This window comes from Felis catus, chromosome B4, assembly GCF_018350175.1.
Source record: "Felis catus isolate Fca126 chromosome B4, F.catus_Fca126_mat1.0, whole genome shotgun sequence".
Lineage (NCBI taxonomy): Eukaryota > Metazoa > Chordata > Mammalia > Carnivora > Felidae > Felis > Felis catus.
This window is the reverse complement of record NC_058374.1, coordinates 131,875,218-131,901,912: the sequence shown is the minus strand read 5'-3', so window position 1 is coordinate 131,901,912 and position 26,695 is coordinate 131,875,218. Positions and strand designations below refer to the sequence as shown.

Sequence of the window (26,695 nt, the reverse complement as noted above, 5' to 3'; positions counted from 1 at the left end):
CTGGGTGGCTTAGTTAGGTGTCTGACTTGGCTCAGGTCATGCTCTTGTGGTTCGTGGTTTGAGACCCTGCATCGGGCTCTGTGCTGACAGCTCAGAGCCTGGAGCCTGCTTTGGATTCTGTATCTCCCCCTCTCTCTGCCCCTCTCCTGCTCACTGTCTGTCTTTCTCTCTCAAAAATAAATAAACATTAAAAAAAAAAAAGAACAGGGGTTAGTAAATTTTTTCTGTAAAGGGCCAGGGAGAAATATTTCAGGCATTGTGGGCCCTATGGTTTCTGTCACAATTACTCAAAATTCTGCCATTGTAGAAAGCATAGGCGTGTGAATGAATGATGTGGCTGAGTTCCAACAAAACTTTGTTTGGAGGACCAGGTGGTAGGGGGGTTATTATTATTTTTTTTTATTTCTTTTTTCTTTTTTTTTTAAATTTTTTTTTCAATGTTTATTTATTTTTGGGACAGAGAGAGACAGAGCATGAACGGGGGAGGGGCAGAGAGAGAGGGAGACACAGAATCGGAAACAGGCTCCAGGCTCTGAGCCATCAGCCCAGAGCCCGATGCGGGGCTCGAACTCACGGACCGCGAGATCGTGACCTGGCTGAAGTCGGACGCTTAACTGACTGCGCCACCCAGGCGCCCCGGTAGGGGGGTTATTTTGCCCGCCCCTGTTCAAGAATCATCTCACAAAGCTTCCCACTGGACAGACCTCACCAATGCCTTCTTGCAATGCCCTCTACACCTTACGCGTTCTATCATGACACAAACCCCAACCGTAATGATTCTGTGGTCGTGGTGATTGGATGGGATAATGGGCCATACCGTCGTCTCTCACCCCAATTTCTAGAACAGCCTCCTCACCGGCCTCCCAGTCTCTGCTTTGCCCCTTATGGTCTAATCTTGCCCGAACAGATAATGATCTGTTAAAATGTAAATCCAATCAGGTCACTGTGCTCAAAAAACGCTCCCGTGGCTCCCCATTTCCCGCCAAGTGACAGCCAAAGTTTTGAAGCGGGGCTCGATCCCACGACCCTGGGACCACGACCCGAAATCAAGAGTCAGACCCTCAACCGACTGACCCACCCAGGTGCCCCTTCCCTAGCTTTTTAATTATAAAAATGTTCAAACACACAGAAAAGGGGGGGACTAACACGACGGCACTCACATACACAACCCCAGATTCAACATGCAAGGTATTTGGAAAGATGCTAATAACATCGTGACACTTCACCCGAAGACTCTAGCAAAACGCACTCCGTGTTTGGCTTTATCTTATCATCTGTCTTCCCACCACAAGACTGCAAACAGCACAAGGGCAGAGATTTTTACCTATTTTGTTCACTGTGGTTTCCTCAGCACCAAGAACATTACTTGGCACCCAGTGGGGACGTCTACAGAGTAGGGAAAGAAAAGAGAAGACAAGGTCCTGATTCTGCTTCTGCCTTTTATTGACCCGTGACTTGGGAGATCATTTTGCACTGCAGAACCTAGGTTTCTGCAACAACAGAGTAGGGGGCGCGCCTGGGTGGCTCAGCTGGTGAAGCTTCCTGGGTCTTAAATTCCACTCAGGTCTCCATCTCACAATTCATGGGATCCAGCCCTGTGTCAGGCTCTGCGCTGACAGCTCAGAGAGATTCTCTCTCTCCCCCTCTCTCTCCGCCCCTTCCCTGCTCATGTGTGCGCTCTCTCCCTCTCACAATAAATAAATGAACATTTAAAAAACGCAATAAAGTGGAGGATAATAGTAACTACTTCTCAGCTTTGTTGTGAGGATCAGACAAGGTAAGGGTGGAAAACTGCACCATTCGGTAAATTTCAGTTACATTTCCATCCAACTCTGAGGCAGAGGACTTGGTCTAGCCTGATTCTCTGGCTTCTGGGCTCCTAGAAAGCAGACCTTTTGCTCTGCGATGTTTGCAGCTGCCAGCCCCACTGAGATGTTTCTAGCACAGCCCCTCAAGAGAAGTTCTTGGACTTGAACGGCCCTAATGCAAAATCCAACAGAAACCCAAAGGAGTGCATTCCCTTGCCTACTCATTTGCCCCCGGCCCTCCCATTGCTTGGTCATTCAGTGCTACCTAATCATCCCCTATACTTCATCTCCTGCTTTAGCCACTCCTTTAACAGTTTTCACCGGAAATACCTAGAGGAGGGGCACTCGATTTCATCAGGCCCTGAGATTCTACTTTGTGAATTTCTTTCATGGATCTCTGAGGGTTTCTAGCAATTGATCCGGCCTCCCTTGGCCTTTTCTGCATTTCAGGTTCGGTTGTGCGTGTGTGTTGCCAAACTTGTCTTTCAGACCCACTTTGAATACCCGAGTGGGTGTTTGCTGAAGAATGGGACTCGTCCCGCTGAACCTACATGTTTTCTTGGGTCAGATTACTCCGCAGAGGGAGGAATGCCTGGCCTTTTGCAAGCTTCCTGATAACCATCGCCCTAACTCCACTTGTGTGGGGCGTGGAGAGCAAAATATTTGCAGTGAGAAGTCTGAGTCTTCACCTGGTTCTCTCGACTCAAAGCTGAAACTCGAGCAAAATTCAAATTGTGGTTTAGGGACATTTTCTTCACCTGTAAAATGCAAACCAGAGGAACTGCAGGGGCACTTGGGTGGCTCAGTCGACTGAGCGTCCAACTTGGGCTCAGGTCATGATCTCATGTTTTGTGGGTTCAAGCCCGGCGTAGGACTCACTACTGTCAGTGCAGAGGCTGCTTCAGATCCTCTGTTCCCCCCTCTCTCTGCCCTTCCCCTGCTTGCACTGTCTCTCTCAAAATGAATAAGTAAACTCAAAAACAAACAGACAAACAAACAAACAAAACAAAAAAGAAAAAGAAAAAGAAAAAGAAAGAAAGAAAGAAACTACAATTCAGAGATGATGGATGTGCAGTCAAATTATTTTGTAATGGGTATTAGTTCACGTGATCTGCTTGGTCACAAGCAAATCTGTCACTACAACCCAGGCTCCTCTCTTCTCTTCTGTGTCCCTTTCTCAGCATTACTAATCATAACAACGACCATTTGTTGAAATTCCACTATGTGCAGGCACAGAGATTAATTTATCTCCAGGTCACAACATCCTTATTAAGGATGAGGAGTCCACAGAGACCAAGTCATTTGATCAAGTTTCTACTAAAAGATATTTCCCGAGATTAGCTTGCTATAGGGCTGCCAGATAACAACGAATATATATATATATATATATATATATACACACACACACACACACATATATATACATATACATATATATATTCGTATATATATGTATATTTTTTTAGCACAAATGCACTTAGTGTTTTTTTATTTAAACTGAAAAAGTATTGGTGGTTGAGCCAAAATTCAAATTTAACCGAACGTCTCATATTTTTATTTGCTCAATCTGGGGGTCCCCCGGCAAAACCAAAGCAAGTTCCTCGCCGCGACGCCCTACGTCTCCCTGGCACTAGATTCAGACTCCAGACCTCCGGACCCTTTCCGGAGGCGGAAGGCGGAGAAGGCGGAGACTCCTGCCCCTCATCAACATGTCCACCAACGAGCCGGCGCGAGGACCTTCCGCCCCGCACAGACGTGGCCGCGCCGCGCCGCGGAGGATTGGCTCCAACCCAGAGCCCGGCCTTCCTTGGCGCTGGGAGCCCCTTCCATTGGGCAGTTATAAAACATGGCGGAGCCCCGCCCCCGCCTTCCTCGCACCACCCCCTCGCGGCGCGGGGGCGGGGCCGCAGCGGCGGCCGCGGTAAGGGTTTCGGTGATTGGCGGAGGGCCGTGGCCGGACCGTCACGTGGCCTCGGGCACGTTTGTTTGCGGAAGTAGGAGGAAGTAGATGTGCTGAGTAAGCCGAGGTGAGTGACGGCCCAGGGGAGGCGGGCCTTGAGGGCCCTTCCCAAACCTCCTCCGCGCCCCAATTTCGGTGGTCTCCACCCAGACCCTCCTTCGGACCTCCTTTGTGTTCCCCGGTTTTTAGTCGTGTCCTCCATTGGCCCTCGTGTGACCCCCTGAGTGCCCGCAACTTCCGCCCTTTGATCCCCCAGCGTCCCCAACTTCCATCTGTGACAGCTCTTGTCTCATCTCGAGCTTGTGACACCCCCACCCCCTGGGTCGCCACCTTCGACCCTGGGTCTGTCCTTAGTACCCCGGTCTCCTCGGTGTGTCCCTCCTCTATCCTGACTTCTTTAGTGAGGCCTTCCCCGTCTCCCTCCAGCTCCGGTGCCTCTCAATGCCCTCAGCTTTCACTCTGGGCCGCGTTGATTGACCCGTTTCCTTCCTGTGCCTTTGTCAGTGCTCCCCACTTTTCTGCCTCTGTATTCCCACTTGATCCCTCATTTCACCTCTTTTCTGCCTTTCTCCATTTGTTTTTTGTTTTGTTTTGTTTTTTAATTTTTTTTTTTAACGTTTACTTATTTTTGAGACAGAGAGAGACAGAGCATGAACGGGGAGGGTCAGAGAGAGGGAGACACAGAATCCGAAACAGGCTCCAGGCTCTGAGCTGTCAGCACAGAGCCCGACGCGGGGCTCGAACTCACAGACCGTGAGATCATGACCTGAGCCGAAGTCGGCCGCCTAACCGACTGAGCCACCCAGGCGCCCCTGCCTTTCTCCATTTGTGTCTCCCTTGTTGTTCATTTTACTCTCCCCCATTTCTGACTCGCTTCTCCTTGCTTGTTGTCTCTCATGTGTCTCCAGATTTCATCTATCCCTGCTCCCCACCGGGTTCCCCGTAGCTTCCTCACCCAGGGTCTCCCAACCCACCAATCCGTGTCCAGCTCCGGCTCCCAGAGATGCCCTGACATCTGGTGACAGGGAGTGCATGACCTGTGTGACCATGCAACTGAGATGGGCAGGCCCGTGGGTGTGGGACAAGGAGGGCACAGGGCTCAGGGATCTGTGCCCATTTTTTTTTTTTTTTTAGTGGACTACGCATAAACAAATACCTTCCCTTCCCCTGAGCTTCTGGGTCTTTCCCTCACCTGCCCTTTCACCCACCCAACAGGATGTTAGGCAGGTTTGGGTTGGCAACACAGATGCCCCACCCTTGCGCTGAATGCAGTGTTTCTGTTATTGTCTCTGCTTTAAAATGTTCCTGGAGCGTGGAGGCTGTTTTCTGTCCCGAGTCTCAGTTTCCTTATCTGTGAAAGGGGGATTGTATTTCCTGCCCTCAGAAGGCTGCCGTGAGGTTGAAATTTTGAGAAAATGTAGCAGATGAAGCTTCGTAATCGGCACGGTCCTGTACAAACGCATGGGTTGGCTGTTGTGTCATAGGCGGGAAAGGGAAAGGCATAAAAGGACAAAAAGCAAGGAGGGAAAGGCAAGTAGGAGGAACGTTGTCTTTCATTTAGCATTTGGCCGTATTTATGGCTCATCTGCTGTGAGTTAGGCTCTTTGTGTGTTGCTGCTTTTACCATCTGTTCATTCCTCATTTATTGAACAACTATTTATGGACTGTTTATTACGTTCTGGGCTCCTCTTGACGTAGCCAATGTCATTCCTATTTCACGTAAGGAAGAGAGGCACCAGGTTGTTGAGAGGAGACTGGAGTCCCCCCCCTGAATACCGTACTTTATAACGCCCGTGTGATTGCCCTGCTGGGCAAGGGTCACTAGTGTTGTCTCAGGGCCCAGGGCACTTTTTCTCCCTCCTGTGGATTGCTTTCTTGTTAAGGGATAGCATCCTCAAAGGAGAATTTCCTTTTCACTCAGCAGAATGACGTCACCAAGAGATAGAGGAAGTGCTGTGTGTGGGTCTGCAAACAGGTGCTGGGTGTGTATGAACGGGGTGAGGGGGTGTAGTGAAGGGACTGTGTTACGAGCTTCACTTCATAGAGGGTGGCTCCTGGGAGAACATTTTAATAGACCCGTGCCTTAAATGCCTCTTGTCTTTTTTGATCCGTCTTCATTTTTGCGGGCGATCTCATCCCGTCTCATCGCTTTAAGCACCGTCTCTACTCCGACAACTCCCAAATTTATGTCTCCAGGCCAGTCTAGGTCTTTCCCCTGGATGATAGACTCGCCTGGCTTGCTCAACACCTCAAATGGAGGCCTTTCCAAGTTAAAAGCATTCAGAATTAAGCTCCTGACATTCATCTCCTGCGTCCCCTTCGGCCTTGCCCCACCTTCCCCCCAAATCTTCCCTTCCTCCCTGCCCCTTACTTTCCCATCTTTAGGAAATGGCAGTATTCTTTTTTCTTTTCTTTTCTTTTCTTTTTTTTAAAATTTAACTTTATTTATTTATTTTGAGAGAGACAGAGACAGCGTGAGCAGGGGAGGGGCAGAGAGCGAGGAAGAGAGAGAGAATCCCGAGCAGGCTTCCACACTGTCAGCACAGAGCCCGACACGGGGCTCAAACCCACATACTGTGAGATCATGACCTGAGCCGAAGTCGGACGCTTAACCCACTGAGCCACCCAGGTGCCCCTTCTTTCTTTTTTAACGATATTGTTTTGTTTTATTTTTTGTTTTTTGTTTTTTTCTAAATTTATTTTTGAGACCGAGAGAGACAGAGCACGAGTGGGGGAGGGACAGAGAGAGAGGGAGACACAGAATCGGAAGCAGGCTCCAGGCTCTGAGCTGTCAGCCCAGAGTCCGACGCGGGGCTCGAACTCACAGACCGCGAAATCACGACCTAAGCCGAAGGGGGACACTGAACCAACCGAGCCACCCAGGTGCCCCAGAAAATGGCGGTATTCTTCTTCAGTTGCTTAGACCAGGGCTGTGAGGTTATCCTTGAAGCCTCTCTACACCCTGCCGTCCAGCCAGTGATCTGTTAATGTTGCTCCTTTACTCCAGGCCTTGAAATGGCTTCTCTCACTTGTACATGCCTGGCGCTCCATTACCCCCCTGACGTCATTGGCTCCCTTGCTGTGCCCGGAACTCATCAGGCATGCTGCAGCCCCAGGGCCTTTGCACTCGCTCTTCCTTCTGCTTGGGAAACTCTGCACCTGGGTGTCCGTACCATTTCTGCCCTCATTTCCTTTTAGTCTTTATTCAAGGTCACGTCCTTCGTCAGGACTTCCCCGGTCACCCTGTCCAAAATTTCAGTCTCTATCTCCACACTTCCTATCCCTTTTCTTTGGTTGACTTTTCTTCTCAGCATCTAAGTAGCACCTAAAACCAACGTATCTGTGTTGCCCATTTATCTTTTTTTTTTTTTTTTTTTTTTTTTTATAGCTCTCTCTAAAATAGAAGTTCTAGGACGGCAGGGGTTTTTTGTCTATGTTGCTCACACCAGCGGAATCTCTGCTGTTAGAACAATGCCTGCCACAGAGTAGGGCCTCGATAAATATTTATAGAGTGATTCATAAAATGGGCCACCCTGTACCTAGGCACGAGCCCAAAGATCTCTTCAGGCGATCGGTGTCTCCCGTCCTCGGGAGCCCCAGCCACACATCTGGGGCAGCCCGCTGTCAGCTGTGGTCCAGCCAAGCAGAGCAAATGAAAAAAGAAACCTTCTCCTCCCTTGAAGGGCGTTTGCCTCTGGCGCGTGTGAATGCCGCTGCGTTTTCAGACATGAGCCTTAGCTTTCGGAGGACAAGAGGTTGACCGTCGAGCCACTCGGCCACTTTCCGTTCAGGCTTTCTCCTTGAAGGCAGTTTGAGGATGACGAGATGGCGTGCCAGCGGCCGACCCCTTGGGTGCAGAGCCTGGCAAGTTACATAACGCCCTGTGCCTCAGTTTCCCGTGTGCAACGTGGATAGCAGTACACCTTCTCTTAGGAGAGTCGTGAAGATTAAATGCGATAATTGCCTCAGCCACATGGTGAGGTGCTGGGTGCCCCGTGGGTGCTGAGTGCACGCGGCAGTGTTGTTTCCTGGGTTCAGGGACGGGAGCCAGCTCTCCTCGTTCCTCACTCACATCAGGAGTTTGGGATGCGCTGGGATCAAAGAGAACATCTGAAGGGACCTTTTGGTTTGGAGGCAGCTTTGGCGGTCCAGAGGCTGGAGGGGGGATGGAAAGAAAGGACATTTTTTTTTTTTTAATTTTTTTTTCAACGTTTATTTATTTTTTGGGACAGAGAGAGACAGAGCATGAATGGGGGAGGGGCAGAGAGAGAGGGAGACACAGAATCGGAAACAGGCTCCAGGTTCTGAGCCATCAGCCCAGAGCCTGACGCGGGGCTCGAACTCACGGACCGCGAGATCGTGACCTGGCTGAAGTCAGACGCTTAACCGACTGCGCCACCCAGGCGCCCCAAAAGAAAGGACATTTGACCTACCCCTACTTTCATCCAGTCTTGTCTCATGCACTAATGGAGCACCAACTGTTTGCAGGCCCTGTGCATACCACAGCTCAGGAGTCCAAAGAAGAAGCCACCAAGGGCCACCTGCCTGGGTGGCTCAGGCGGTTAAGCTTCCAACTCTTGATCTCAGCTCGGGTGTGGATCTCAGGGTCGTGAGTTCAAGCCCCGTGTTGGGCTCCGCCTGGGGCGTGAAGCCTACTTTAAAATTAAAAAAATTAAAAGGAGAAGAAGCCGTGAGTCCAGCCACCAGGCAGTACCTCCCACTTCTTTTCTCTGGGCCTCGGTTTCCCTGTGTGCCAGACAGGGACAGCACCCGCACCTTCCTTCCTTCACAGGTGTTTGTGAGCTTTGGGACAGCCAACAGAGGTGGGACGTGTTTGCCAGCCATAAAATGGGGTGGTCTCGTGAGAGGGCCTCATGAGGCGGTGCGCTCACGTGTTGAGAGGTGCGGCCGGCGGGGCCGAAGGAAGGAAGGCGGTGCTCGGCCTGGGCTCGGTGCCCTGACCACCCTGCCCGGGCAGTGGACCGGGGGGACACATCAGCCGCACAGGAGGTATCGCTGGCCCGTGCCAATTGTTCCAATCATGGGACATCCTGTCCTAAGCAGCCGGGGCTCGGGAAGCCTGATTTACAACTCGAGCGGTCCTGTGTGTGCTCCCAGGATCCCCCACGAGGCCAGGCCTGTGAGGTCAGCTTCCTGGCCCGGCTGCCTGTGGGATCCTGTCACGCACCTCTCCCGGGCAGCTGTCCCGGGCCTCTGGCTGGGCTTCGTCCAGAAGGAAGCAGAGGGCTTAAAGAGGTCCCCTGCTTAGACTCGGAATGAGCTCAGCTTCAGGTGTATAGAGCCAGACTTTCCAGACCAAAGCTCAGTGCCACTCGGGAAGCCCAGCAGGTGCCCGTGCTCGTGACCTGAGCCGAAGTCGGACACTCAGCCAACTGAGCCACCCAGGCGCCCCGAAACATGTATTAAAGATCCACTATTCGTTGGGAGCAGCGTGCCATGTGCTTGGGTAAAAAAAATAGAGGATAACAACCCAAGCCAACAGATGCACCGTCATCATCACGGGAGAAAGGCTCCTTTGGGGGAGCCGCTGGGCTGTGTGAGGGTGTCCGCAGGGCTGAGAGTAGGGGAGGCTTAGGGTATGACTTTTAGATGCGGTGTCCTGTGAGCCGGTTCTTGAAGGACGCGGAGGGTTTTTTCGTTTGTCTGACGGTGCGAGCGTACCATGAGGCAGAGGAGGAAAGCAGGGGAACACAGTCTAGGCAGGGGTGTGTGTGCAGGTGCGGGGAGGCCCGGCGGGGGGGGGGGGCATGTTCCAGGAGGTCTCTGGTGCAGCGTCCTGGAGGCGGGGTGCAGAAGGTGGGCTTGGCCAGCTCCTGTGGGCGCTTGCCTCCCTGGCCCGGAGCTTGGGCTGCCTCTGGAAGGTGGTGGGAAGTCTGTGGGCAGGTGGGGGCATCCGATCTGCATCCTGCGGTAGGCACAGAGGGGCTGTAGGGCTGGACAGGCCGCCCTGGCTTTCGTATCGCACGGGCACCGGAAGGATATAGTGCAAGCTGGGAGTGTGGCAGGGGGGACCTGTGTGGCACCCTGAGTCTCCTCAGGGGGCAGCTGGGCCTTGAAGGACAAGCAGAAGCTGTGACAGAGATGAGAGTGGTGGCGGGGCCAGGGAGAGGACGATCCAGGTAGGACAGGCAGACAGTTTGGAAACGCGGGGCCACCCCTGTCGCTGAAAGAGAGAACTGTCCCAAGGAGGAGGATGGGGGACGGGGCCCAGGACCTGGCGGCTTTGCACTTCCTCCCTTGCTTGACCCCTGCCTGGGGTCCCTCGGGGACTTCCCGGCGGAGGTGGGACCAGACATTTGGGGACGGAGTTCTCCACAACCACCGCTGTAACCAGCCCACGTGCTCCCTGTTCCTTACGGCACTTCTTCAGCTGTGTCGTCTGCAAGCTAAATAATTAATTTAGAGAGAAGAGAGCGAGCAGGGTAGGGGCAGAGAGAGGGAGGGAGAATCCCAAGCAGGCTCTGCGCTGACAGCGGGGGAGCCTGACGTGGGGCTCAAACTCCCAAACCGTGAGATGGTGACCCGAGTCGAAACCAAGAGTCGGAGGCTCAACCCACTGAGCCTGGCCCCCCGCCCCCCAGGCGTCCCCCGAGCACGGCTTTAAATTAGACGCTGGCAGAGTGGCTCCGTGGCGACCAGTCTTCATGTTGATCCAGCAGTGCCCGTGGTGCCCATCCACGCCGCCCAGGCCCCGTGAAGGTGCTCGTCCCCGGACACGTCATACGGGCCGTCTCCCTATCTTCCCACAGGTTCTTTTGTGCTCCGTCTGTGGGGTGGCCTTTCACCCGGGACCCCACTGCAAAGTTCAGCTCAAGAATCACGCCGTGCAGTCCTCCTTTCCTGACTCTTCCCTCCCCACCCCCCACCAGGGGACAGAGACTGGGCTTGGGTCCCCCCGGGACTACTCATTTTATGAACCCAACCGGCCGCTTCCGGGGAACTCACCAGAGACGCCACCTGTTGGTTCCAATCTGCCTGTGACCCCAGTACTGTTTCTTTTTTTGTTTTGTTTTCTTTTTTTGGTGGACATCGGTATGTCCCACTTGAACTTGCCCTTCCCACACCCACAGTCTGAGGCCTCCGCGGGCCTCAGTTACTTTATCTCTAAAATGGGGACACTAGGAGGCGTCCTTCCTGCCTGACAGGTCCTCTCCCCTAGGGGCGCCTCGCCCAGCAGAAGAAGACTCTCTGAGTCTTCCCTGAAGAAACCAAGCAGGCGGGCTGGGCCTTTGACAGGGGATGGGTCAGCAAAAATAAGGAGAAGAGGCCAGAGAAATCCGGCCTCACCGAAGGGAAGACGTAGGTGACACCCGGAAATCGCAGGAGTGCAGAGGCGGGACTGTCAGCGTCCCCCTCACCACAGAAGCCCTTGCTCTTCTGCGTGTGGCATCTGAGAGCTGCTCAAAGCCTTAGGTGCCCAGGAGCGGCCAGTCCCTGCCAGATGACCTTGGTGTCCCCTGCGCCGCCACCTACGTGCAGGGAGCAAGCCCAGGTGAGGAGCCATAGAGACGGGGTGTCAGCAGAGGAAAGCGAGTGTTGATGATCTGGGGAGGGAGGTCAAGGGCAAGTAGCTGTGAGAAGCCAGAGCGGGGTGGGGGGGAAGGCAGGGGTGAGGGGGTGGGGGGGGGGCGCTGTTCCCATGGCAGCCTGCTCCCCAGCCCCGCGTGCTCCCCGCTGCAGCCGCGTGCTCCCCCCTGCAGCCTCGCTGGAAACAACGTGGGCTCCAAGGTCAGGGGCAGGATGGGAGGGAGAGCGCAGAAGCGAAGCAAGAGGGAAACACAGGCCTGCGCTCTGTCTGCTTCTCACTTGCTGCTTTCCGGGCTGGTCTGTTATGATTGTTCCAGGATGTGGCCCAGGGGTTTCACTTCCTTTCTTCTGCCTTGTGATAACAATGGCCCCTGTTTGTGTGCCCACGGTCGGCCAGCGTCTGGGACGACGCTTTCCCTCCATTGTGTCATTTCACCCTCACGCCCACCCTGGAAGCCTCCGGGTGGTGGCCAGACCTGTCCTTTCTGTGGCCGGGCTGTCGCCAGCATGTGGGAGGCAGCCCGGCCACCAGCCCCGGGACGCTGAGGAAGGCGTCTTCTCCTCTGGGGCCAGATGTCTGCCTGTCCATCCAGCCGGTCGCCCGTGGTGACTCTCCCCTCAACCTCCAGTGGGCTCATGGGCGCTGGCGCTCTGGACTCTACCCACTGCCTCTGAGCCCCTCGCCTGGTGCCACCCGCCTGCTCTCTGGGAAGCCTCTGTGCTGCTTTCCTTTCTTTAAAAAATGTTTATTTATTTTTGAGAGAGAGGGAGAGACAGAGCATGAGCAGGGGAGGGGCAGAGAGAGAGGGAGACACAGCATCCAAAGCAGGCTCCAGGCTCCGAGGTGTCCGCACAGAGCTCGATGCGGGGCTCGAACTCACGAACCGCGAGATCGTGACCTGAGCCGAAATCAGACGCTTAACTGACTGAACCACCCAGGCGCCCCGTGTTGATTTTCTAAGCTGGTCCTGACCCCCGTGGGTCCCCATGTCCCCAGCTGTGGGCCCCAGGGGCTCAGCCTGCACTCCTACTTTCTTTAAAAAAATAGAATCATCACACACACAAAATCCTTTTCCATTCCATTGGACAAATAGGAAAAAGGGGGGGGGGAAATGGCCCACGAACCCAATATCCTCATCTCCCCTTCGTATTTTGGTATTTTTCTATCCCTTCCGTTGTGGTTGTTGTATAATTTTTACTCAGTTAAATTATGTTTTCACAGGCTTGCTGTGGGCCACGCCTGTGCCAGGGGTGAGTGCACGTTGGTGAAAAGACCAAGCACCTGTCCTTAAGAAGCTCAGACTCTTTCTAGAGCCAGCCTGTCTGGCTCTAACTCTTGTCCTTCGCCCACTCGCTGTGTGACCTTGGGCCCGTTGCTTTACCTCTCTGTTCCTTGATTTTCTCATAGGTGCAACGAGGATGATAACGGTAACAATTTCATAGGGTGGTGGTGCAGATTAAAGATGAATATATGTCAAGTTCTTGGCCCAGGGCCAGAGAGCACAGAGAGGCACATGAGTGTTTGATCTGGCTGGTGTGACGTCAGGCAGGCGGATCAAGGAGAGGAAGGACATAGCAGATAGACAGCTCAACAGTGGACAGGCAAGGCAGTGCGAGACAGCCCTGCTTTCTGGAACCTTGTGAGATTTGGAGCCCAGTGAGCGGGACCGACCGGGAGAGGCCGCGCAGAGAGGCAGGGGCCTTGCGGTCAAGTTTGCAGTTCGCAAAGTTTGCAGTTCGCAAATAGCACAGGGAGCGTCGAGGACTCGACGCCACAGAGCCTGTAACACCACCGCGTGCTTCCTGAGCTGTAACGGTCACCATCACTGTCTCTCGTGACTCCAGGGGCTCTCGGGAGCAAACACGGCGGAATTTACAATCCCTGTAATGTTGGGTGTAGAAGTTACTTCCGTTTCTGGGTGAAAACAAACATTGTTGCTGCGCACACTGATGCGTGTGCCACGCCTTCTGTCTCGGAGGCGTCTTTTCCAGGGACAATTTCCCATGCCATCTTTTGGGGTCTCTCCCGTCTCCTCTGGCTATGGGGAGGGGCGCAGCCCCCCCCCCCCGCCCCCGCAGCACCTCTGTCCTTTCCGCTCCCAAGGGCAGGAGAAAGAAGGACCTTGGCACAGGTCTAAACATTCTTAAGGAAGTTTTCATTTAACCTCAGAGCACACGAGAGGTGAGCACTGTCCTCACTTTAAAGGGGACACTGAGGCTCACAGCCTGCCCCCGCCACATCTTATTACCGATCACAAGAGGAAGGGCGCTGCACAGCTGTAGAGCACTTTCAAAACTCTGCAAGCACGGTCTCCGAGCCTCAGTTTCCTTATCTGTCAGAGGAAGGGCGATCGCAGTAAAGAGGACTAATAATGTTGATTGAACGTTCGCTGTCTGCAGGTTCTGTTACTGGGCACCGTTACGGTTCTCACGGTGCACATAAGGACACTGAGACACAGAGAGGTTAAGTGACTTGCCCGAGGACACACAGCTGGTAAGGATTTGAACACAGTTTTGCTCCGGCACCCTGCCTCGTGTGGTTTTCTCAGAATGGAATGAGACAGTCACGTAAGATGCTTGGCTCAGGGCCTGTTGCCCAGTCAGTAAGGGCTCAGTAAACGTCCCCTGGTGTAATTATCGTCATCGACCCTTGTTCCCTTCCTAGGTGGTTCTTCGTAGGCTTCTTGTTCTTTTTATCCCCAAGCTCGATCCTCTCCTCAAGAGCTGGGCCAGAGTGTGGCCAGTGTCCGTTCACAGGTCCACCCTCCCCCGGGGTGCCCACACTCCCGACCCGGAGCCAGAGGGCAGCCTGTAGCTAAATGTCACCCAGCTTGGTGGCCCTGCCTCAGGAACGCAGTATGCTTTCTGGGAGCCTAGGCAACAGTGAGACGTCTGATTCTGTCGTCCCAACTGGGAACAGTTTCCACGGCAGAAACCGTGACCCTTTGAATCTGACACGTAAATGTGTTTCCATCCAAACACACGTTTGTGGTGTGTAAGTCTTGACGTTCACGTTCATCGCCGAGGCACTTGGGAAGCCGAGGCACTTGGAGACCAACGCTTCCAGTCCCCCCGCCCCCGATGGAGTGTGGGACGATCCTGGTCCCCTTGCGGCTTCTTGTAGAGACGGGACACTGGCTTCGTTTGCAGAATTGAAATGACTCATGGCAAGCTTTCTGAATGCTAAAATCCTGACTCTGAACCTCAGGTAGCAAGAACCCCTCCATCTGGACAGAGCAGTATCGTCTATGTGTATTCACGTCTGCCATCTTCTTTTTTTCTTAAGTTTATTTATTTATTTTGAGAGAGAGAGAGAGAGAGAGAGAGAGAGAGAGAGAGAGAGAGAGAGAATCCCAAGCCGACTCCATGCTGTCAGTGCAGAGCCCGACACGGGGCTCGAACTCGCGAACTGTGACATCATGACCCGAGCCGAGATCAAGAGTCGGACACTTAACCGACTGAGCCACCCAGGCGCCCCTTTGTCTGCCGCCTTGTTGAGTGACACGGCTCCACACTACAGACGAGGAAACTGAGGCTCCGTTGGGGAAACTGGTCAGGAAGCAGGAGGGGTCTGGTCCCCTGGGTGTGGTGGCAGCTTCCCATCAGGCCTTCTGACCCCCTACCCAGTGTCATTTCTCTTTCTCTCCCTCCTTTCCAGGTCCCTCCAGGCCCAGAACCAGTAGCACTGGTGGGGAGCGATCTGGGAGCCTGTGCAGGAAACTGCTACCCTTGGTGAGGTGGGCATGGGAGACCGAGCCCAGCTGACCAGAGACCCCGTTTTCTTCTAGACCGAGGGGGCAGGTGGCAGGGCCTCCCCACCTGCCCCGCGGAAGATGCAGTTCTTTGGGCGCCTGGTCAACACCCTCAATAGCGTCACCAACTTGTTCTCGAACCCGTTCCGGGTGAAGGAGGTGGCTGTGGCGGACTACGTCTCGAGTGGCCGGATTCGGGAGGAAGGGCAGCTGGTTCTGTTCCAGAACTTTCCCAGCCGCACATGGGACTGCGTCCTGATCAACCCCAGGAACTCACAGAACGGATTCCGGTGGGTGACGACGGGCTCCCGCACGCACCTCTTTCCTTTGACTCCTCGCACTGGAGGTCCCTTGGGCAAAAAGCAGCTTCTTTGGGCCTAACATCTGAGGGCTCTGGAGTGGGGGGGGGGGGAGGTGGGCACCTTCTAGTCTCTGCACCTTCTGGCCTGTCAGGAGCCCCGCAGCAGGGGCGTGGGGATAGAAGCCTAGGCTTCGTCCTGCCTCCAGGCTGGACCCATGCTGCGGGAGGGAAGGAGGAGGGACAGGAAAGCCGAGAAGGGTCAAATCGGGTCAGGTCGAGGGATCACCTGTAGCCCTGGATCTTTAAAGGCGTGACTGTCCTTGTAGGGGCCGGCCAAGGTGCGGGAGAATGTGTGAGGAGTGGACAGCGCTCACTTTTCAGGGCATGCTGGGTCTCCCGTGGGCTGGAAGGACAGGGTGGGAAGCCAGGACAGGGCCAAGACAACTGAGCCAGCTTCAGAGCCGAGTGGCGCAGGGGTGGAGAAGTGGCCGAGCACCCGAAACGCAGGGTCCAGAGGAGCCTGGCAGACTGGCACTGGGCTAGTGCTGATGGGCCTTTTTCCATCCGTTCATCCATCTGGCCGGCCCACCATCCAACCCTCACCACACACCGGGCGTCTCCGGTGGCTCGGGAGTCCGGGGACCTGGGCCAGGCCCAGCTGGCGCTGTGAGACACGCTTCGTGTCCTTACGGAATGTGCAGTCTTCGGGGGAGGCCACGTGCACAGCCAGGCACCGTAACAGCCATGTGCGGAGAGCCGTGGCAGGGGCGGACAGTGGGGACGCGGGAGGTGATCGCTTCCCGATGGGCTACTCCGAGCCTAGAATGGGTAGGAACGTGCCCGGCAGAGGAGAGTGGATAAGGTCATTCCAGACGCGCAGAGGCGTGGAGGTGGGGGGGCGCCTGCAGGCTGACAGGCTGGGTCGGATCCCCGGTGCGTTCGAGGCTTTGGTGAGAAGTGAGGCCGGAGGGAGCCTCCGGGGCCGTTCCAATCGAGGAGGCGTGCCAGCAGGATCTCAGCGGCGAGCTGGGGGGTCAGTGTCCAGCCAACAGGAGGAAAGTGGAGGCCGCCTATCAGGGGAGTATCCAAGTCTGGCTCTACAGAGAAACTGAGGCAGAGGCCCCCACAGTGGGCAAAGAACACAGCTCAGCAGCCAGTTTTAAACAGCAGAGCTAGTCCACACGCCGGGCACAGATGGGCCTGAGCGGATGGCCATCCTGCTGGCCTTGGTCAGGACAGGGCAGGCAGGCTTCCTGTGGCTCCAGAACTCCTCCCCAGGCCCGCAGCTGAGGGTGGCCGGTGGGGAACGCACAGCTGAGCAGGCGGCGGGTCCCCTCTTTGGAGCACCACTCAGCTTTGCTTTTGGGGCACCCAGCCCCGGGAGCTCTACCAGCCTCCCCCATCACCCAGGTCCTGTCCGCTACAAATGTCCTTTGACAGGGTTCCAGATCCGACTCAGCGAGCTCGAGCCCCACTTCCATCCAGGGGGTTCAGCCCTTTGCCAACAGCTTATTAGCTACATGTTTATTTTTTTCATGTATTTTATTTTTAATGTTTATTTATTTGTTTAACAAATAATTTATTTACAAGCAGGGGAGGGGCAGAGAGAGGGAGACACAGAATCGGAAGCAGGCTCCAGGCTCCGAGCTGTCAGCACAGAGCCCGACGCGGGGCTCGAACTCATGAACTGTGAGTTCATGACCTGCGCCGAAGTCGGATGCTTAACCGACTGAGCCACCCAGGCGCCCCAACTACGTGTTTATTTACTACCTTTAATTAGGGGGCCACTTTATACTATTTTCACATATGGTACATGAGCACATCCTCCAGTGACCTTTAGAAGGAAGCAAGGAAGGCGGTATCCCATTTTATGGGTAGGAAAACTGAGGCTCGGGAAGATAAGGGAGTCATTCAAGGTTGCACGGGAAGCAGTGAGGAAACGGAACCTGTGTCCTCTGGTTCCTAAGCCTTTTCTCTCCCTGCGCCGTTGTGTTTTTCTGAGCCTTTGGACGGAATAGGGAGTGTCACGTGTGGTTTCGAGCCAAGTGCGCGTCTCCTCTCAGAATTCCTGACCTCCCTCACCTGGCCCTGGACTCTTTCTCCTCTTCTTCTGACCTGCTCCCACCCAAGCGTTTCTGTCTCAGCAGATGGCATCGCTGTCCATCTGCGTGGTTGTGCAATCCAGAAACCCAGGAGTGATCCTTGGTTCCTTGGGCTCCGTCACCCCCAGATCCGGGTCACGACTGAGTTCTGTCGGGTGCCCCTCCCAAGCACACGTTGAGTCTGCCACTGCTTCTCCGTCCGTCATGCTTAGGTTTGGCCTGAGTGATTTCTCCCAAGTGACAGCCACGGCAGACAGCTCTGCTCTGCAGAGACCCCAGGGGCCCAGGCTCTTGCTGTCTTGTTCTACCGTGGGTGGCCTTCATTCTCTAGGTCACCACCTGGTCCCAGGTGGGCCACGCCAGATTCAGCCATCACGGCCGTCTTCCCAGTCGGCAGAAAAGTGAAGCACAGGGTGAAAAAAGGCACGCTCTCCTTCTTAGGGGCTTCCCGGAAGTTGCACAGAAGCCTTTCACCTGAATCCCTTTGGCCCGGACGTGGTGGTCACGTGGCCACGACTAACCGCAAGGGAGGCTGGGAAGCCGAGCCTTGTATTCCAGCCGCGTGCCAATCCAAAACCCGGGGCTCTGTTATTCTCCATTTTGCTGCCGCCTCTCTTTCTAGGCCGTGGTCATTGTACACACACAGACTCCAGCTGCACCCCCCCCCCCGCCCCCCAGCCTCTGGCTCTCCTCCCTTCCTCTTCCAAGCTGCTGTCAGAGCAGAGCTTTCCAGAGCACAGATCTGATCCCTCCCTTCCCTGCTTCACTCTTCAAGAACTCCCTATTTCCTTAACTCATCAGCTGCTTAGCCTGCCTTGAAGGGACCAGCGTGGTCAAGCCTTGCTCCTCCCTCTGGTCTCAGCTCTTGCCACCCTGTGCTCCTGGCGTTCGCCCAGACTCTTCCGTCGGCCCAGAATGCTTTCCTTTTCTTGGCCTGCCTCACTTCTGCTTGCCCTTCCCTGACCTTCAGGCTAGAGCAGGGGCTGCTGCTGTGTGGCCCCATAGCACCCCTTCCCTGCGCTCAGTAGACTGCCTTCCTGGTGGACCACAGAGCCCGTGAGGGGGAGCAGCCGTGTGTGTCTTGTTCAGCCCAGTACAGTCCCCAGCACCCGGCCTTGTGAGATGAGCACCGTGTAGTCACGCAGCCTCGGCGGTATTTACGGAGGGCTCGCTGTGCGCCATGCCCTCTGTCCGGGACTGGGGACTGTCGGATTCAAGGCAGTCGGGGAGGTGAGCTGGGAAGCAGGGTGGAGGTTATGAAGAGGTGCAGAAATGGCCATGCCGAGGCCTGGGGGGGGGGTGTGTGTGAGGGCCAGAGCCCAGGGGTTCTCCTAGAGGTAGTCATCGCGGGGTCTCCCCCGCTGCTCCCAATCCCCTGCAGTTCGTAGAAGGAAGGTGTGGTGTTCTAGACTTCTCCGGGGTGCTGACATCCTGCCTTTGAAAGGCCTCCCCCGCCTTTGCTCGCCCAAAGGGCTCCGAACTGCCCCACGGCACACAACCCCGTTACAGGTAGCCAGGGAGGCTGGTCAGTCGTAGAGCTGGGGTCCAGACCCAGCATTCTGGCTCCGGGACCCAGGTCTTCCTTCCCCTCCCCCCGCCGGGCCACCGTGCAGTGCGGAGAGCTGGGCGGGACTCCGCTCGCCTGGGCCCGTCCTGGGCACCCCGGGCCTGACGTATGGTCGGTCCAGAGCCCTGGCTCTTCTGGTAGTCTCTGGGAGCCTTGCGTGCGCATCCTGATAACATCCAGACTTACGTTCCTGCTGCGAATTCATCACCTACTCCTGCCCCTTGCTTGTGACGTGTGATCTTTGCTTCTTGAAAGGGGACTGATCTTCGAGGCAGCCCCCCCCCCCCCAACACTGGGACCTGAGACAAGCTGAGTGGCCTGTATCCAGGCTTGCTCCCTCCCTATTCATCCAGCCCACAGCCCACCCTCTCTGAACACAGCACACCTTCAGGAGCTCACACAGTAGCAAGGAAAGGTAGATCCGTACCCAGCATGCAGCGGGAAATATGTTACAATAGGAACGAGGAAACGCTCTTATGTTCCCCAAACAGACCTCCCCCTTTGCCCCTTCCTTCTCTGTCCTCACTGCCGCCGCTCTTCCCCACCCCGTTTGCCCGACCCTTGGCTCCCTGCTCTGTGGGCGGGTCGTCCCCCACTCTCTTCTCCCTCGGCACTGTCCATGCTTCTGTCCACCTCTCTTGCCTGGGATCGCTATGTGTCTGTTTGCACCTGTGTCTCCCCAGCAGACCGCAGAGGTCCCGAGGGACAGCGCCTGGGTCAGAGTCCTCTCCCCGAATGCCCGTGGTAGTGCCAGGCAGGCACTCAGGTGCGTGAGGAGTATTTGTCGCGAGTGTGGTTGCCCCCGCGTCCACTGAAGGTAGATGTATCTTTAACAGGAGGGGTTAGGGGTGCCCGGGTGGCTCAGTCGGTTAAGCGTCCGACTTCAGCTCAGGTCACGATCTCATGGTCCGTGAGTTCGAGCCCCGCGTCGGGCTCTGGGCTGATGGCGCAGAGCCTGGAGCCTGCTTCTGACTCTGTGTCTCCCTCTCTCTCTGCCCCTCCCCCGTTCATGCTCTGTCTCTCTCTGTCTCAAAAATAAATAAACGTTGAAAAAAAAATTTTAACAGGAGGGGTTGGAAAAGGCCTCTCGGGGGCAGTTGGGGGAGAGATGGGCCTAAAAGGAGGAGGAGGAAGATTTCACCTGGAGGAGGCGCCGAGAGAGGGCTCTGCAGAGAGAGAGGCACGTCACGTGCAGAGAGTTTCTCCTCGGTGCCGAAGGGCTCGTGCTCAGCTTTGAAACTGGAGAGTTAGATACCACTCTAGCCTAATGGTTCTTGCCCATGTTTTGGTCTAGGACGCCCTTGAAAATCCCAGGGGACCTCTCCACCCCCCCCCCCAACCCCCCCCCCCGAATGCACGGCATGCGATTTCCTGAAGTTCACGGAGCCCCTGAGACACATCTACAGCTCACTCGCAGCCAAGGCTGAGGCTTCCCAGAGCTGATGCCAGGTGGTTTTTGTCTGGGGGCTCAGTTCCAGAAGAGAGGGAAAAGACAGCCCCACGAGCCCTCTCGGTGTTCAGTCTGCTCTCTGAATCTTGCACCCCTGGCCCTAACCCAAGGCTGGCTCTCCCGCGAAAGCCTCAAGAGTTTTCTCTCCCGGTCTTTCCCCTACTGGGCCTGGAGGAGGGACAGGGTGCCCCTTGCCCCCCAGCCTTGAAATCATCATCCTGTACTATCCACACTCTGTCCTGGGGTTCCCCACACCCTGGGGGACATGTGCCCCTGGCCCAGAGTGCCCTGTCACCATCACTACCTGTTTTGATGCTCGGTGACTGTGAAATTTGCCGGGCGCCCCCCCCCCCCCCCCCCCGCCTTACACCCACGGCTCTTGGTGCCAGACCTCCCTCAGCCCACATGGCCATTCCCTGGATCTTGTCATCACCAGGAACCGCGGCTCTTCTGCAAATACAAGCCCCCCACTTGCCGCCCTTGCTCCTGTCTTTCCCGCTCCTTCTCCCTAGTCCTCTCAATGCCAAGTTCTCCCCCTGCAGACACAGACCGAGGTGTCACCCTGCTAGGGTCCCCGTCCCCTTCATGGACTTCACTTCCTGCCCTGCTGAAACTGTCATTATGATCACACCTTGCATACCCTCTCTTCTTTCTTGCTTCTCTTTCTTTGTCATATTTGCTTGGCAAAACCCTAATGCTGGTTAATTCCAGTTCTCCACCATGGCCTGAGGAGCTCCCCTCCCTGCCGATTGTCCTCACCCCAAAGGGCCAGCAGGTATGTCTGACCCTGTCCTCCACCTCCTTCCCTCCCCACCCCCTTCATGCTCACCCGCAGCTGGTTGTGCCTCCACCCTGTCTGCCCACACCTGCTCCAGCATTCTGGGCCTTCCCTGTTGTCACTGCAGAGGCCAGTCCCCGTCAAGGTCAACATCCCCTCATCCACCTCAGGACATCACTTCAGCAATTCTTTCCTCTCTCCTGGGTAATTCCCCCTCTTGACCAGGTATTTTCCATTGCTATACAAATGTGCTGTTTCTTCTTTGTTCCTTTTTTGAAAAAAAATTCATCCTTGACTTCATTTCCCCTCAGGCACTGCCTCTATTCAGCCGTCCCCAATTCCCTCCTCCTGTTCTCTCTCTTGAAACTTGTCAAAAATAGTGAAATACACCACACACGGAAAAGTACGTGCAGCTCAATGATCACAGATACCTCTGTAACCAGCACCCATGTCAAAAGATAGAACATTGCAGCACCCCGGAAGCCCCCCTTTTGCTCCCTTGCCCCCCCTAAGGGTAACCGTTAACCCAACTTACTGGTTGTTGCTTCTGTGCCTGCCTTGTTTGCTCAGCCTTTTGTTAGTGAGATTGCCACATGTTTTTGCATGGAACTGGGTCCGGCTCCTGTGCAGTACAATTCTGCTGTGTTAACTACATCACAGCTCACTTATTCCTTTGTGTGTTGGTGGGAATTTGGGCTGCTTCTAGTTTTCTTGGTGTGTATACGTGTGCATTTGTGGTGGGCGTCTATCGGGGAGTGGAACCAGCTCCCGAGCTGAGGCCATACACATCCTGAGCTTCAGTGGATAATGCCCATCTGGTTTCCTGTCAGCGGTGAAAGAGATTCCTGTTGCTTCTGATGTATAGTGTTGACAACTTAAAAAAAAAATTGTTCTGTTGGATGTGTAGTAGTGTCTCATTGTGGCTTTCGTTTGCCTTTGCCTGATTACATACGAGTTTGAGCACCTTTGGATAAGGTGATGAACCATTTGGCACTCCCTTCAGTGAAGTTACCTGCTCCATGCTCTTGAACACTTAAAAAATAAAGTTCTTTTTCTTACGGTTTTAGCATCTATATTCAAACACACACCTTTGGTTGGTTATGCGTGTTGCAGCCATCCCCTCATGGCTTACCCTTGTACTTTCTTCTTCTTTTTGTTTTTAATGCTTATTTGTTTATTTTAGAGAGAGAGCACAACTAGGGGAGGGGCAGAGAGAGAGAGAGACACAGAATCCGAAGCAGGTTCCAGGCTCTGAGCTGTCAGCACAGAGCCCGACGCGGGGCTTGAACTCATGAACCACGAGATCATGACCTGAGCTGAAGTCGGACGCCTAACCTTTTAAATTTTTAACATTTATTTGTTTTTGAGAGACAGAAAGACACAGCATGAGTGGGGGATGGGCAGAGAGAGAGGAAGAAGGCAGAGAGAGAGGAAGACACAGAAGCAGGCTCCAGGCTCTGAGCTGTCAGCACAGAGCCCGACATGGGGCTCGAACTCATGGACCGAGCCGTGAGTGAGATCGTGACCTGAGCTGAAGTCGGACGCTTAAACCGACTGAGCCGCCCAGGTGCCCCAACCCTTGCACTTTCTTAATGCTCTCTGTTGACAAGAAAGAATTCTTAGTCTCAACGAAGTCAGAATCTCTGATCTCTTATTGTTTGCTTTCATGTACCGTATAGGAAAGTTCTTCTCTACCATGAGGAGTTGAGGATATTTTTCTGTAGTTCTGTAGTATCTTCCCGAAGCTTTATTATTTTGCCCTTTGTAACTAGATTCATTATCTACCTGGAACGGATTCCTAGGTCCTAATGTCTACTCTCAGGGCGTAGAAGCTCTGAGGCCTCAGCTGAAGGCCTTGGTTTCACCAGGCTCCTTCCACCTGGTAGGCCTCGAACTTTAATCTCTGTTTTCTAACTACTGAAAAACTGCCCCAGTTTCTGCTTGGCTCTGTAACCTCTCTGCTGCTGTTTTCTGTTGGGTTTCCTTCTTCTTCCTCTTCTTCTTTTTTTTAAATGTTTATTTTTGAGAGAGAGAGTGAGCATGAGCAGCGAAGGGGCAGAAAGAGAGGGGGACAGAGGATCCAAAGCCGGCTCTGTGCCGACAGCAGCAAGCCGTATGCGAGGGCTCGAATTCATGAGCTGTGAGATTATGACCTGAGCCGAAGTTGGATCTTCAACTGACTGAGCCACCCCGGTGACACTGTGGTTTCTTTTTTTAAATTTTTTTTTTTTCAACGTTTATTTATTTTTGGGACAGAGAGAGACAGAGCATGAACGGGGGAGGGCCAGAGAGAGAGGGAGACCCAGAATCGGAAACAGGCTCCAGGCTCCGAGCCATCAGCCCAGAGCCCGACGCGGGGCTCGAACTCCCGGACCGCGAGATCGTGACCTGGCCGAAGTCGGACGCTTCACCGACTGCGCCACCCAGGCGCCCCAACACTGTGGTTTCTTGACATCTTGCTCCGCCTAGCTTGGGAGGGAAAATTGCTTGCAGAATTTGGGGCTTACTTCCCTGTAATTCCCTCAAGTTCTGGCCTTCTTGGAAAACTCTGGACACTGGCCTCTCTTTGCCCATCCTAGCGGGAATTCTCCCAGCCTTTGCATCCTTTATATCCTGCATCACAGGTCCCAGGGTGCCCTGAGTAAAAATGTGGGGCGTACCTCAGTGTGCTTTCCTCTTCTCTACAACCTTGGCCTGTATCCTCGTCTGCCTTGGGCTCCCTCCAACACCTTCATGTACTCATTTGCATTAAGTCCTGGTTTTCTATTTGTTTTCAGCAGGAAGGCTAGTTTGGTATAAGCTCCTCTGTCCTATCCAGAGGTAGAGGTTCCTCCACAAATTTGATAGAGAATGTTTACATTATCACTGGGTTAGGATGTTTGCCAGATTTCCCCATGGCTTCTTGTTTGAACCATAGATAGTTAAAAAAAAAATTTTTTTAAGTTTATTTATTTATTAAAACAATTTTTTAATGTTTACTTATTTTTGAGAGAGAGAGAGAGAGAGAGACACCAAGTGTGAGTGGGGGAGGGGCAGAGAGAGAGGGAGACAGAGAATCCGAGGCAGGCTCCAGGCTCTGAGCTGTCAGCACAGAGCCCTACACGGGGCCCAGACCCACAGACCATGAGATCATGACCTGAGCCAAAATCAAGAGCTGGATCCTCAACTGACTAAGACACCCAGGCGCCCCATTAAAAAAAAAAAATTTTTTTAGGTTTATTTGAACCATAGATAGTTTGTATGTATCTTGTTTTTTTTTTTTTCAACGTTTATTTATTTTTGGGACAGAGAGAGACAGAGCATGAACGGGGGAGGGGCAGAGAGAGAGGGAGACACAGAATCAGAAACAGGCTCCAGGCTCTGAGCCATCAGCCCAGAGCCTGACGCAGGGCTCGAACTCACGGACTGCGAGATCGTGACCTGGCTGACGTCAGACGCTTAACCGACTGCGCCACCCAGGCGCCCCTGTATGTATCTTGTTTAATTTTCAAACGTATGGGAGACTTTTCGTTCCCTTTTTGTTCTTGGTCTCTTGCTTAGTTTCACTGTGGTCAGAGAACATAGTCTAAATATTTTAAAGCTTTTGAGGGATACCTGGGTGGCTCAATGTGTTGAATGTCCAACTCTTGGTTTCACGATCTCACAGTTTGTGAGTTCAAACCCAATGTGGGGCTCTGTGAAGATTATCATGGAGCCTGCTTGGGATTCTCTGTCTCCCTCTGTCTCTGCCCCTCCCCCACTTGTGTGCGCGTGTTCTCTCTCTCTCTCTCTCTCTCTCTCTCTCAAAAATAAATAAATAAACATTAAAAAAAAATAAATATTTTAAAACCTTTGAAATTTGTTCAGATGTACTTTACGGCCCAGCTTACGCCTAGTATTTCTAACTTTTGTTTGCACGTGCTTGGAAAGAAAGCTTATTCTGTAGCTGATAGCGTTTCATCTATGTCGGCCAGGTCAGGTTTACTAATCATTCTAGATCCAATAAGGATTTTTTTTTTGGTTTGATTGTTTCACGAGTGGTAAAAGTTACTAAAATATTTCAGTGTGATTGTGGATTTGTCTCGTTTTTTCTCTTTTTTGCTGGAATTATGGATGATTTCATTGTTTTTAGAAAGGTCTAGCTTTAAAGATTCTATCAAGTTTGACTTTATTCTGGAGATTTATTATGAAGTGCATATTAGCTTAATTGTCATCTTTTCCTGGTGGGTTGAAACTGTCCTCATTATGAATTGTCCCTCTTTGTTTCCAGTAAGGCTTTTTACCTGAAACTCTATTTTGTCTCTTATCATTATAGCTTCACCAGATCTTTTCGGTTAGTATTATATTGTATAATATATAATATATAACATAATATAACATATAAATGTAAAATAAATATAAAAATGTATAAATATTCTCTTTATATATATACATTATATATACATTTATATATATACATTATATGTGTGTGTGTGTATATATTTTTAATCTTGTTAAGAGTATACGGTTGACTTTTTTCCCATATTATCTTTGTCTGTTATTCCTTACATTTATTTGGAACATTAAGTCTCTTTGTACTTCATACAATTCTGATATATTTGGGTCTAAATCTGTCATCTTGTTAGTTTCTTTGTTGTTGTTCTACCTATTTTCTTTATTCCTTTCTTTCTTGTCTTCTTGCACATTTAGTTTTATTTTTGTTTTGTTTTAGTTAGCTTTACTGAGATGCGATTTACAAAAATGAGAAATTTACCAATGGAAGTGTAGCATTTGGTGAGTTTCGGTGACAGGGCACACCCATGTGCCATCACCACAGTTAAGATACAGAACATTTCTGTGGTCTCCAAAATTCCCTCCGTGCTCCTTTGTGGTAAGTCCCCGGCACCCACCACAGCCCCTGGCAAACACCGATACGCTTTCTGTCCCTAAGGTTTTGCCTTCTAATCGTACAGCATGTAGCCTTAAGACTTTTTTTTCCCACTTAGCGTAATGGTTTTGCAATTCATGATCGTTTTCTTATTATTCCATTTGTCCCCTCTCTGTCAGTCTGAAAGTTATGCATTCTGTCATTCACTCTCTCTCTCTTTTTTTTGTCATTCTCTTTCAGTGATAAAACTGTTGGGGGACAGTTCTCTGTGGGTCTCTCGTGTGTCTCGCAAGCAGAGACACTGACTTCCTCTGTTTCAGGTTATCTTTACAAGGAGGTTAATACAGCGAACAGCCTTAGAAAATAGAGATTGGGTCTTTCCCTAGAGCAGAGGGGACATTTGCTTACTTTCTTATGGAATAAAAATCATATCATCCTCCAGGGCAAAGCTGAGACAGATTTGCTGATTCACAATGGTAAGAGATTCAAGTTCCCTACACTCAGGGTTTCTCTCTTCTAATGCAACGTGAGCAGGTGTCACCTGGCCCTCTTCATGTCACCCTGTGGGAACTGGATCCCAGGG

At 53.0% G+C, this 26,695-nt stretch overlaps 1 protein-coding gene across 5 annotated transcripts in view; it reads left to right on the top strand.

Moving 5' to 3' along the window:
- Positions 1-3,731: 3,731 nt before the first annotated feature.
- Positions 3,732-26,695, top strand: part of PLA2G6 (phospholipase A2 group VI) — a 57,948-nt gene continuing 34,984 nt past the window's right edge. The window contains exons 1-2 of one of the 5 annotated variants that reach the window (XM_019835555.3): positions 3,732-3,835; positions 15,105-15,358. In XM_019835555.3, coding sequence (XP_019691114.2) covers positions 15,150-15,358 — 209 coding nt within the window. In that variant the 5' untranslated portion in view covers positions 3,732-3,835; positions 15,105-15,149. Of the gene's footprint in view, positions 3,836-10,981; positions 11,282-14,979; positions 15,005-15,104; positions 15,359-26,695 lie in introns of those variants that run through there. The other 4 variants (XM_011284210.4, XM_019835560.3, XM_011284207.4 and 1 more) reach the window with 4 other exon arrangements.